The sequence below is a fragment of the Polyodon spathula genome, chromosome 20, assembly GCF_017654505.1.
Source record: "Polyodon spathula isolate WHYD16114869_AA chromosome 20, ASM1765450v1, whole genome shotgun sequence".
NCBI classification, from domain to species: Eukaryota; Metazoa; Chordata; class Actinopteri; order Acipenseriformes; family Polyodontidae; genus Polyodon; species Polyodon spathula.
In genome coordinates, this window is record NC_054553.1 from 11,990,689 (window position 1) to 12,004,175 (window position 13,487).

A 13,487-nucleotide genomic window follows, 5' to 3' on the forward strand; every position below is an offset into this window, starting at 1 on the left:
TTCTGAGTTGTAAGGTGTAAGGTTAGACTCGTTTGCAAGAGTGTGAACCAGTGCCACATTTCTAAAGTGTTATGGCAAATTGAGGTAATAAATACCACACTTTCTTTTGTCATTTCCACAACACAACTGTCATCACTTTCTCCATTTTCAAGAGACTCCAGACCATTTTCTTGTATGTCATGCCACTGTCAACACCGACCAAACCAGTGAACGCCGGTGCTTCTTTACACTCTGCAGGCCTGCCATGCAGCCAACCCAGAGCTACAGCGTCAGAGGACAACACAGCTCTGGGCAGCTTACAGGCAAGCCCATAGGCACCCGGCCAGTCTACAGGGGTCGCTGGTGCACGGTGAGCTAAGGACGCCCTAGCCGAGCTCAGCCAATTGTGCCCCGCCCCCTGGGAGCTCCCATCCACGGTCAGCAGTGGAATAGCCTGGACTCAAACCGGCGACCTTTTTTTTTCCTAGCTGAAGTATAGTGGCCTTACGGCAAATGCTTTCCCTTGATCAGTCAAAATCACACTTAGGATTGAGACATCATTTTAAAAATAAACTATATGAACATAATTTAGATATTTTATTTCACATCATGTGATCAAAGAAACTACAAAATGATATCGAGAACAAGTCTACCGGAAGTCATAATAGTAGTACAGTATTTCATGTTAGATTTCGAAATGTCACATCACGTCACATCAATTTCTTTCAGTTTTTCGTTAAGTATATGGAAAACTACAAAGCTGTACGTAATTCAGTATGTTAGTGTAGCATTATTCAGCAAGTTTCAGTCAGCTTTATGAAGCAAGATGTGTTTATTCTATAGGGGGATGCAAAAGCTTTGGCCATAGGTGTACATGTGTTTGCCAGTACTATACAACTCTGTTGCATTTGTTTATGTGAATGACCTGATTTGACACCAGAGCTGTCGGTTCCTATTAGATGCACTGTAATTTGTCCTGGCAACACCACAACAAATCAGCACAACTTCTGCAGAGGTTGTGTAAGAGCAGAGGTCAAGCCATGCAATGGGTGTAATCTGAGGACACGGCAGCTCATACACAAGTTGTTCTGAATGGACTTTGTTTCTCAATGACGTTTGTCTGTTTCTCATTCTTAAAACGAGCACTGCTGGAGCTTTCAGAAACTGACCTGTTCAAACAGTTTAAAACAGATGTCTTTGATATATCTGCCAAAAACAAAAACTTTGAAGGAAAAGGGTTTTCCTTATAAACATCTGCTGAGTTGAAGGCGCTATCAAGATGTAGTTTTTAATTGGTCAGCATTAGCATTGCGCTTTCCACTAAAGCCCACTAGTGAGACATTGTGCACTGACCTGTGTAACACTGATATTGCTCCCCCCTGCCCCCTCATATCAGTGTTGGAAAGGTTAATAAGGATAGCAAATAATGATTCAAGCAGAAACAGCAATAAAGTATTATACAGAACTAAAATAGGTGCACATATTTATTAAGAATGCACTTTGCAATAATACGTTTAATCGAGATAAAGAATGACAAGCTATACCCTTTACTTACCTCATTAAAATGAATTAGTCACAGGAAACATTCTTAAAAGGGCATGCTCAGGTTGGCTGACAGATCCACAGTGACAGGCATAGCGAGGGTTCACACACTGCTGGCCTCTGGGTATGTGTGATGCACGGGACTGGGCAGCTCAGAGATCGGGGGGGGGGGAGCTACACCAAGGCCTTTTCAAAAACACGCAAACAAGCACACACACACACACATACATATGCACACACACACTGCAACCCTGAACAGAGGCACACACACTCACCACTGAAAACAGGATGGGATTCATCTTTCACACCTAAACCGGGGAACAGAGCCAATGCATAAGCTAGCACCCCTGCCACTCCCTATGCCACAAGCATGTTGTGTTAAACAAACAGAAACCGATGCTTACCTTTAATACTCATGCTCCATCATGATCCAATGAGTATTGCACCCGCCATTCTTAAAGAGTGCTAAGGCGATGACACTTCATCACAGATTCACTTTGTATAGCATTTTACACTCATCCTGGTGAGTTCTGCAGTTAAGAAACATGCCTGTGGAAGCTATAGAGCTTTATATGTCAACTCTCTAAATACAGCTGGTACACCTGAGTGTAACCATTAACATGTCCCCTTGCAACACCTTGCCCCTAGGGGATATAAGAAATACCTTACAAATGTGGAATTTATTCAATTCACTGTGTGTTACACAAGGAAAGGTTAATGGTTACACTCTGGTGTACCAGCTGTTTTTGAGTCATGTGGTCATTACCTCTCTTCCTTGCATAACCAAGTGTACAAATAGACAGTTGAGAGGTCTCGCTAGCTTTTCTGTTCATGTGTTCCTGAAACGCACATGCCCAAAGTTTTAACACAAAGGCTAATAAACTCCAGGGATATGCATTTTGGTACATTTTTATGAACAGTTAAACTCTATGGTATGTAGTAGTTTAAAAAATCTCTGTTTGTGTATAGATATACATATAAATACAGACACAATTTTTTTGTTTATATATAATAACAGTAGACCGTTCACATGACAACGAGACAGGATTCTAAGCACTGTTTGTTGCCTCATCGACAAGTGTTTTAATATTTTTCTGCATTCCAATAACAGCAACAGCATCGCCGTGTCTTTTAAGCAAAGACTATTGAAAAAATTGTACATCCTTGCATATATGTTGTTGTTACGCTATCACACACAATACATCTTGCCGTCTCGATAAACAAGGCATGGATACTTCATCTCCCATTCAAAATTATAAGAACGTATTTTTCGTTTGCCTTTTTGCAACTGCTTCAGTCACTGTAGTACTCGTAGTCAGAAGTAGATGGTTGAGATGCAGATGAGCAATCTTCTTCATGAGAATCCCCTGAAGATGCTGACTGCTTAGCAAAAAAACAAAAAAAAAATGCTTAAAAAAGTCTGTAAGGCCTTCCCTGTGTTGAAAACAACAGAAGCACAACGTTAAATTAGGCGACTGCAAAATGAAATGCGAGTTAAAAGTAGGATCAGGGATGAACAATTCACATAATTTGTCAGCTCTGTTTGAAATAAAATGAAAGGGACCAGAATTAGGCTCAGGAAGATATGAAGGTAAAAGCAAAGATTATTTTGCAATTAACAGCTTTTTCTGAGTTTAATTATGAAACATCCATAAAGCCTTTATCTGTAACCACTTAATCCTATAGAAGGTCGCGGTGAGCCGGAGCCTAACTCGGCAGACACAGGGTGCAAGGCAGGACTACACCCTGGATGGGATGCCAGTCCATTGCAGGGCAACTCAGTGGCAATTTAGAGAGTCCAATCCACCTAGCCAGCATGTCTTTGGACTATGGGAGGAAACTGGAGTATATGGAGAAAACTCACGCGAACACGGAAAGAACATGCCCCTGAGGCCGGAATCGAACCCAGGACCCTGGAACTATGAGGCAGCAGCCACCGCGCCACTGCGCTGCCCTTAATTATGAAACAGAATCAGCTAAATTTGTCACCTGATTAAAAATAAACCCTGAAAAATTCAAGCCCTACTTGTGTGTGTGTGTGTTTGCATTCACTTTTTCCAAAATACTTGCTTTATTTCTTAACAATATGGACCTCTGTTAATATGGAGCATAATTATTTTAAAATAAAACACAGTGCATGGTGGGATACTATCATATTAATTTACAGTGTTGATTGTAAATGAACACTCAACACTGCTAGGAACTGTAACCGAACTGTTCTAACAGCAGTGTGTGTGTGTGCGCACTACGCCCGACTAAACATGAAACGGTACTTCAGTGTGGACGCTAAAGTTTTGCTGGAATAATTAAAACGTTTTTGAGTACGGTTCTCGAGATCGGTTATGTAGTGTGGACAGGGCCTAAAAGTAAATTTTTAATATTGCTGGCAAAGCCAAATATGATGCTTTTTGTTGCCACCTACAGGACTGGAGTGTACCTTAATCAATGCTGTTACCCGTATATTGCAGAACAGTTTTTTTAAACAGCAAGTAGTTTACAGTCATTGCTGCAGTGTAATAGATTACCACGAATATGCATATGTGTGTCCCGTTCAATTCTGTGCATCCAGTGAATGCCCGACAAAATATTTTTCCATCCAATGGATTTATTTTGTGTCTAGGAAGGAAAATATTGCGTTAACGCAACCTCTGGTTGATATTTTTAAGGTTAAGGTTAGGCTAAAGAAGTATCTTTTTCATAAGGTGTTTTCTTTAATGCAGTTCTGTAGAAACTACTTAGTGTCATTATACATAAAAAAAGAAACATTCTAAACGTTTGCCATTTATCGCTTCAAAAGAACTCAAATGGTCAGACGCATTGAGTACCAATGACTGTTTTTCCTCTGACTATGACCTATATGCTGGCCGCTCTGACCCTGAGTGGGTGAAAATCAGCTTGCATCACACACATCATGCTATACAATCGTTTTATAATATATTGTTAAATAAGAAAAATTCAACTGTAATTCCATCTAACACAATCTGATACAAAGACATTTGAGATGACTGAATCACACACACATATATAAAGAAGAAAAGTAATCGATAAGCTGAAAATATATCTATCTATCTATCTATCTATCTATCTATCTTAACTGGAACGATACTGAATTCACCAGCAAGGCCTGCTATTTTGGTTATGTGTAAGCAAGCCTGTAACTCCTGCCTCAAACCTAATTATCTGCTAGAATGATACGTACATGACAAGAGTGGAGTGGATAAACCAGTCTGTGTACAGAGCACAGGTGGCTCCAGGAAATGACATTCACTTGAAAGCATATATATATATATATAAGCCCTGTTCTTAGCGCGCTGCAGGTAATAATCCCCTTTGTGGATAAAATAAATATTACTGAGCCTTGTCTTTTATTAAGAGAGCACTACACAGATCTGATGTACTCTATAACAGACTAAAATTAGGCATGGAAAGAAATGGCACTCTTTATTTTTTAATGCTGTGCAGATTTCTTTCAAAACTGTGACGCATACAAGCGAAAGTAAACAACAGGTAACCTTTATGGAATTATTTAATGAGCTATCATTTCTTAAAATGTCAAACTTGAGATAGTGAGAGCAAAAAAAAACACCATGCCCTGCATCCACTGTATGCAGATTTTAAATATATATATAATTGTAAAAAGATCCAACATGTTTTGATATTCTGATTTTAAGGTTAATTTTGAAAATGATTTCACATGAAAATGGTGTCAAAACTATTGTTAGTACTCAAGTAACTATTATGAATGCTAGGATATTTTCTTAAGAATAAGATACTGATTGTATAAGCAGGATCCTTATGTTGTGTGTAATAATTGGAAGATTTATTAAAAGGAAAACCTGTATAATAAATTAGGACCTCATGTGTTTATGAATTCAAGGCAGCGCAAACCTGTTTTTATAAAATTCGAAATTAAAAAAAAAAAAATGAAAATGAAAAGCCCTTTTCATTCAGCACTGACAAAGCCTTTTGTAGACAACTGCCTGTGTAGTGCTTTCAGCTCTGTATCACAATAGATACCATACCTCTGTCACACACCTTGCATTATATAAGGAAGTATTACTATTCAATCCACTCACAAAGAGGTTATTAATGCAATTAGACAAATGATTTAACAGTGAGTGTACAGTATGCCAGTTTCTTTTGTGTTCGCTTCTTTTGTAGAAGTAAAACGTTTTTGAAATACAAGGACAAGTGTATTTTATGTACTTGTTTTTCTTTATTTTATGTCCTGTCCCTTTTGTGCAGTCATTCTGATTGCTTCTTACTGCAAGGACAGAGCTTTGCGTTCAGGAACGGCTCTCCTCTTCTAGCTGCCTGACAGAGACGCACAGTACAGCAGCCAAAATGGCTTTATACAGGTAGACAGCAGCACCTTCTTGTGTACTGCTAAACAAAAGAAACGTGATCCCAAGTGAAAGATCGCTAAACGATGCTGGATCTTACTTCTACAAACTGTACAGCTGTCAATAGCCACCCCAAACAGGTGTCAGCATCGCGAAGTCCCTAGACCCACAGTACAATACTTATAGCAAATGTTATGAAAAATATAATCAAATGTGGGTGAACAGCGTTAAAGATATTCTGTAGCCTTCATTAGCCCAGTCAAATAGAAACCCTGACTAGATACCTTGAAAAGTAATACAATTTCATCAGATCTGGATGAGCAGCTGATATAGCTTAAATGTAAGTGTAGGCTACGGCAGAAACAGATGGATGGATGGACGGACACCTCCCCAAGACTAGGAACATTTATGCGCAATAATATTTAATATAAATTTTTAAAAATCATTCCACACCGGCATAGAAATTTATTGAGAAAAGACCACTATCAGCAATCATTTCTCCCCTGCTATTCTCATAGTTCATTTTAATGTCAATGCTGCCTTATCCTGGCAGATCCACAGAATTGTTAATAATGAACACTTTAATCTTTGCTACACACACTGGGCCAGAGGGATTACACAAGTCGCCTAGGTAACACTTTATACACATGGCCAAGCACCATTCAATGCTACTGGTTATTGTAGGAGTGTTAGACACACTGTGTAGTCTTGAGGAATCACAAAAGAAAGAAACATTCATAGAAAATAAGTCCTATTACACCTTCACTGCAATGTCCCACAATCATGTTCAGTTTTATAGTAAAGTAATTGTAGCTAACAAATGAATTCCACTGTGACCAGGATGTCTTGCAGTGGTGACGTCAGACCAGAAATAGACTCAGGAAGTAGCAGGTGAAACTGAGGCACAGGGATGCTCAGTGTTTTATTAAATAATAATAATAAGCAAAATATTTAAACAAAAACAGCACACCAAAACAGGACACAGCACTTTTGGCCAAAATAAACAGACAAACAAAACAAATTAACATTAAACGAAATAGACACTAACACAGCGGACGAACAGACAAACACGGTGAGTGAAATCACGTATTTACTTTTACTTGTGTTTTTAAATTCTCTCCTCTCCATACTTGTTCTCCACTCACCGAACACACAACTTCAAGTGAGTGAAAACATGCTGCTTTTATGCATCTGTACCAAGACTCGATTACTAATCAATCATTCAATTGGAGTCTCGGTACAACTGCACATGAATTAATAAAAGTGCAATTCCCCGTGCTCACATATCATTACATTTTACCTGCACGTGAAGTGCTGTGCAATCCTCGTGCCTAAATACAAATATACATTTTTAAACACTTGTGTTACACAGACCCATTTATATTCTGAGTACCAATGACTATACACCAACAGTAACACACTACATGTAATATACAACACAAATAAACAGCCCAGGGGTGGGGCACTTTGGTACATCTACACATCTACCTGCACTTCCATAGCTGCAGAGGTCTCAAAGGTGCAGTTTTGAAAGAAACACGTTACAGCAAACGTTATAAAGCATGATGGGTCTTATTTTTAATTAACTTTGTTTTTTTTTTAACATTGTTCCAAAGTGCTTAAGATACCTCCAGTTATTTTACTTTGATGTTTTACACTATAAAGAAGAATTGTCCTCCACTTTCTTTAATATGTCATTCATTAACAGGTATATTTAAATCTCAACAGATTTTTTACTATAATTTGGTACAACTGTTACTTTTCCTGATATTTCCAAATTAAAGAATAGCTGAATATCCACTGAAATTTTGAAAGACTATTCAAACATGAAAAACCCATGTTTGACCCAGCACTATTTTAAATGTGTATACATGGAATACTTTACATTAAAGTCAATGGAAATTAAGAATATACTGTCTTTTTCACTGCAAAATCACACAAGACTATGCAAGAACGTGACAACATTCTTACTTTATTTAGACATTTTTTTTTCATTTGAGGTGTCACAGTAGTCTGTTTCTAAACGGTTAAAATGTTATTATTTTGAAAGTCTGTGTTAAGGTGCTTTTAAATTCAGGATCTGCTCTTTTGTTCCAGTTGCCTGCCATAGATATATTCAACCGAGGTTAGATCAGACAGTTTCCATACTAATAAAAGACGACGCCATCTAGTGATTTGCCTCTTTGAAGGTTTTGTAGGCAATACACTGCTGTACTGGAGCTTACTAATATAAAGGCACTTTTGCTCGTCTAGCGTACAGTGCATATAACTACGGCAGGCAGACATATAAACAAACAAAAAAAAAACACAACAATTGAGTCATTTCAATAAGAACCACGAAGGTAATTACACCATAAAAATGATGTGGAACTACTATGAAAATGTAATTTCAAGATACTTAAACTTCACAACAGTCTGCACTCTTTAATGAAAACGTGCTAATTCATTCAGGAATGTCTTCTGAGATGTAAAGAATATTTTCTGTACCCTAGATTCCTAATTCCTATAATTATTTTCAAACATGAACTATCCCACTTCTGAGGCCTAACTTGATCGCTGCATTAACATTTCACAAAGGCCTTTTTAACAAAGCTTGTTTTAATATGCAAGGCAGTTTCCTGGCAGTTCAGATGACAAGGACAGCATAACAAACAGAACAAGTGAGGGAGAAATACACAAGTCAAAGGTAAACTCGAGAGACATTACAACCTTAAAATGTTTGCAACTTTTACAACATTTTGAAAAAAGTAATGTATTTTTATTTGATGAACATTTACTTCCTGGGTAATAGGAACCTGCCTGGCCTCATTTAGATTCATGTCTGTAGCATGGAACTCAACTGCAAGGCTCACGAGAACTTGAACGAAAGATAAACAGTGAACGGGGCTTAATTGGGCCATTATATGACAAGTGGAAACAATCCCTTGTTTATTTTTATTGAGATTCCAAATCAACCTGAGATAACAGAACACAGTACAGTTTCAATAAACACACGTGGCAAACCCTCCCACTCACAGCACAGCTCAGCCTGACGCTCAATGAATAATCCAGTCAGAGCCCACAGCTGACTGAAGAAAATAAAATACCTTAGTTACACTGACATCTTAAAAACCTTGACTCTGTCTCAGATTGTTTCCAATATGAAGAGACTGGCAAATCCTATAACATTTACTGCAACATAAATGCTTTATGAATACAGCGTTGTGTTCCTTTTGATCCATGCAGGAGCATTACTTTTTGTATTGCTGATCAACACTCTCCAGAGAGTCAGATTAATGCCTGCATTCTTTCACTGTCATCCAGCAAGGAAAACAACTGAACACATCATCACATTATTAACTTGACATAATGTTATATTAATAAGTTTCAAAAGAATCATCTGACATCCAAAACGTGTGTTACAAACTTTGAATGTTACTGGCATTAGTAACATTCACTTTGGTCCACTTGGCATGGAATGACTCACACTTTACCCCTGAATCTATAATGAAGCACATCCATTCATTACTCACACCAAAAAGGACACCCATGCCTGTGCATGTACGCTGCTACAACTGGTCACCAATACAAACTGTAATCAAATGTCAGCCAGGGCACTGAATCATTCAGAGAAAATGATTGTTTACAGTTCATGCCAGCATGATTAAACCACACAGGACCTTGATCTATTTAAAGCTGTACATTCACTAAGCAAACTTATGCCACGTTTACAATCTGCCTCTGGGACTGCCTTCAAAGCAAACTGAAATCAGACTGGTTGATTTTCATTAGCAGCAGATGGAGATCAAATAGATTTAGACTGGGACTCTCTGCTTGTCAGCCCGTTAGGATTGCAGACTGGCTGAACTCGATCTACAGGTGATCTTTGACTTGCCTGATTGCAGATCATAAACCTGGAGCGGAATAGCCCTCCAGGACTGTGATTGGACACCCCTCACATAACCAAAGGGGTCTACGCATTAATCGAAACAATGGCAGATTTATATATCAACACTGTTTAAATCAGGGGTGGCAATCACGGTCCCGGAAGGCAATTCCGCTCCAGGTTTAACAGGTAAAATTGGATAATGAACTTCTTCAGGAGGTGGATAGAGGTTTAATTCAGTATACCATTTAGAACAGGGTTGGAACATAGACCAGGACTGGAGGAACATATTTTAGCCACCCCTGGGTTAAATGAAGAGGACCCTTTCTGGTGTTTAACACATTTTATCAGACAAACATGTATTGAAGAGACTCCTGTCTGCTGTTAAGATATTTGATTTCCATAACCCTAGTACACACTGAGCCCTATTTGAAATAACAGTGGTGGTACTACAGTGGAACCATTATTGTTTATATCGATGGAACAGACCTAACAACTTTTAACCCTTTCAATCCCTAATTAATACAAGCTGGAAGTAAACAAAGTACCTGCTCCAGGGTAGTGTTGGGTGAAGGCAATATAACAAACTTAATTTCCAATATGTATTTCTACAAAGCGGTTTACGCCACCTGTTCCTGTACAGCTATGGCTAAATGTTTTGCATCACACTATAGAATTAACTCATTTTGCTTCATAAAGTTGAATGAAACCTGCTGAACAATGTTATGTTAACATATTGAATCACATACCGCTTTGTAGTTTTCCATATACTTAATGAAAAACACAAACATTGATGTCAAAATGTCAAAATCTAACATGAAATACTGTACTATACTACTATTATGGCTACCGGTAGACTTTTGCGGTATCATTTTGTAGTTTCTTTGATTAAAAGATCTAAATTATATTTTGCACAGTAATTTTAAAGTCTCCCCATGGTTATACTCTGCATTTACCATCATTTACCATGGTTTGCCATATTTTGAAATTTCCGTACCATATTTCTGTGCTTTACAATGCTTACCCATTATTTGCAATGCTTCATTACACTTTGCTATACTTTTACTATGGTTAGCTTTTATAAGACAAAGACGATAACCTCCTTGATTTTGTACCAATCTTCTCCAAACTTTTACCTATTCCTGGACTAATACTGTTAAAAACTCTTGAGTTCATAGAAATATTTTGAACCCTTTCTGTGCACTGTTCTATGTAACTCAGAGGACCCGTATGTACGTGCACATGTTTTTGTGTGCCAGACACTGCCAGCAGGTGTCACTGTGCTGTCATCTTTTTACTGAAGGTTTATGCAAATATGTTCAAGTGAGAAACTCACTTCGGTCGGTGGTGTGAGGCTGGACAGGGGTACATTACATGCAGTTTCCTGTCATTGCGCATGAGAGAAGTACCTGTAAAATGCATATGCATGACACGACAATGCATGCTTTGAACATTGTTATTGACTTGACAAGTATGTCATAGTATTGCTACAATACTCCATGTGCAAGTTACTTTACAGATACGTTGTTGACTAGTTTGAAGGCAATAATTTCAATACTACTATAGGTATGCTTATTAAACCTGATTAAACCGGTTTCACTTCATTTTGTGTTACCTATCAAATGTTCCTACTTTGTGTACTGCGCATGCCCAGATTATTTTCACCCTGCAATGCTCATGCCCAGATTTTATTTTCCTTAAAACCGAGGACACTAACAAAAAATTGCTACCTATTTTTACCTAAGTTTTGATTGCACCTGTACCACAATTTCACAGCGTACCACTTTCTACCATTACTTGGTCAAGTTTTGGTACGCGTACTACATTGTGACGATGTACCACTTTACAACACTACACCGTTAGCACATCTGACCAAGTAACAAAAACTGACCTTACACCGGGACCTAAATAATAACAATAATGATAATAAAAAGAATACTAATTATAAACTAAAAAGTGTACATTCTTTTTAAAAGGTTAAAACTTTAAACATAATACAGGAATTTGCCAGACTATGTGCACCAGCACCAGTTTCAACAGGCGTCACACACTCACCTGCTTTAAACTGTAGGGTCTTGTCGTTTGGGTTTTGATAGTCTTCTACTAGCATTACATGCAAAATGCCGAAAGAGTTTTGTATGCCAAAGATCGACCCATTGCACCACGTAGCAGCGAAGACAACGAGCCAGCCGAACCCTCCCTCGGGTGGCTCAAACCCAGCCGTGGGTCCTCCAGGAGGCGGTTCGGGTTCAGAGAGTGTGTCGGTTGAGAGTATTTCATAGGAACTCGTCTCAATTAGCTGGGCAGTCTTTCCCCCTATCGTGGACACGTATTTTTTATTTTCCCGCGGTCCCTGGACATTATTATATTTTTCTGTGTCAATTTCCTGACTCTGTGTAATCTCAGGCAGCCCCACATCGTCCGGGTGTTGTTGTTGCCGTCCGCCGTCAAAGTGATCCTTCTCATCTTTACTTTGCGTCTCATGTGGCTGGGCTTCTCCTGCTGAACTTTTGTCCATCTTTTCATTTTCACTTTCGTTAGCGTTGCTGTGGTCTGCCACACTTCCAGGTTCATTGCTGTCACTCTCGTCAGTACTCATGCTTCATATGCTCGTGAATCCGCGATGTTGTTTTCAGTTGCAAAATAAAATGTTAAGAAGGAGGAAAAACAAAACAGTGGATAACCATAAGCAACTTTTTTAGACACATAAGCTAAAAAATAATACTGAGTTGTCGCTACTGTTAGTATTCCGTACTACTAAATCCGTCACTATGAATACTGGAACATGGATGTATATAGTGTGCAATGGAGAAATGTAGCTCTGCCTGTGCCGTCTCATTGAATAACTGATATTTGTTATTATATTTCTGTCTTGCACAGCCAGTGCATTTGAAAACATTCGCTGATTCTTGTTTTATATTATTGTTCGATTAAAACCCGCCTTTCAATAATGTTAATTATTAAATTGCACTCTGGTATCAACATCCCCAGCACCGAAAAGCTGAGACATAACTCCTCCTCTCTTCCCCCCCCCCACTGGTTTTAAGATATTTAACAGACATTCGGCTCCTCGCTTCTCGGACGTGCTGGTAGTGGTAGAACACTTGCGTGACAAAACACGATGATCACACAGCCAGTCCTCGATGCAGACGCAGGGTTTTAAATTCAAATTCCAACGCGCAATTTCAGCAGCAGCAGCCCAAGAAGAATTACAGAGACAATCCCTAAACGACGGCCCCTCTGTGGTTCGGAGCCGTGCACTAGCAAGGACTGTATGAATTACATTTGCTGTAGATGGGATTTCTATGATGCTAATTCAAAGTTTACAAGTGATTTATTTTAAACTCGCCTAGGGATCGTATGATATCACAAGTCTTAATTTATCAAAAGGACTCACACTTTTTAAAAAAAATAAACACACACATACACAACAGAACAACAAAAAATAATAACACGTGACAGGGTGTTCAGATATGGTCCAGTATTCCCACGCCTAAGGGTATCAGACCATATTTGGCACCCCCCACACTACCCCGCCCCTCCCAAAGTGAATTGGTTGTGGAGTGAATCGGGTCATGTGAGGCGTGAGAGTGAGTCCTGCCATGTCAGAATGTTACATGATAGGATAAATATTGTCCCATTTTGAAATATTTTGCAGTATAAACACTATTCACATTCCCAACACTTTTTAAGGTCTTTTTTTTTTTTGTAATAGTTTATAAACATTTTCTTTCGTGGAGGTTTGGTGGTCCTTAAAG

The 13,487-nt window shown here is 38.6% G+C and overlaps 1 protein-coding gene across 1 annotated transcript in view; it reads right to left on the reverse strand.

Moving 5' to 3' along the window:
• Positions 1-12,701, reverse strand: part of LOC121295174 (monocarboxylate transporter 8-like) — a 40,912-nt gene extending 28,211 nt beyond the window's left edge. Inside the window, exon 1 of the mRNA XM_041219578.1 lies at positions 11,785-12,701. Within this exon, the coding sequence (XP_041075512.1) occupies positions 11,785-12,328 (544 nt within the window). The 5' untranslated portion in view covers positions 12,329-12,701. The remainder of the gene's footprint in view (positions 1-11,784) is intronic.
• Between the last annotated feature and the right edge of the window lie 786 nt (positions 12,702-13,487).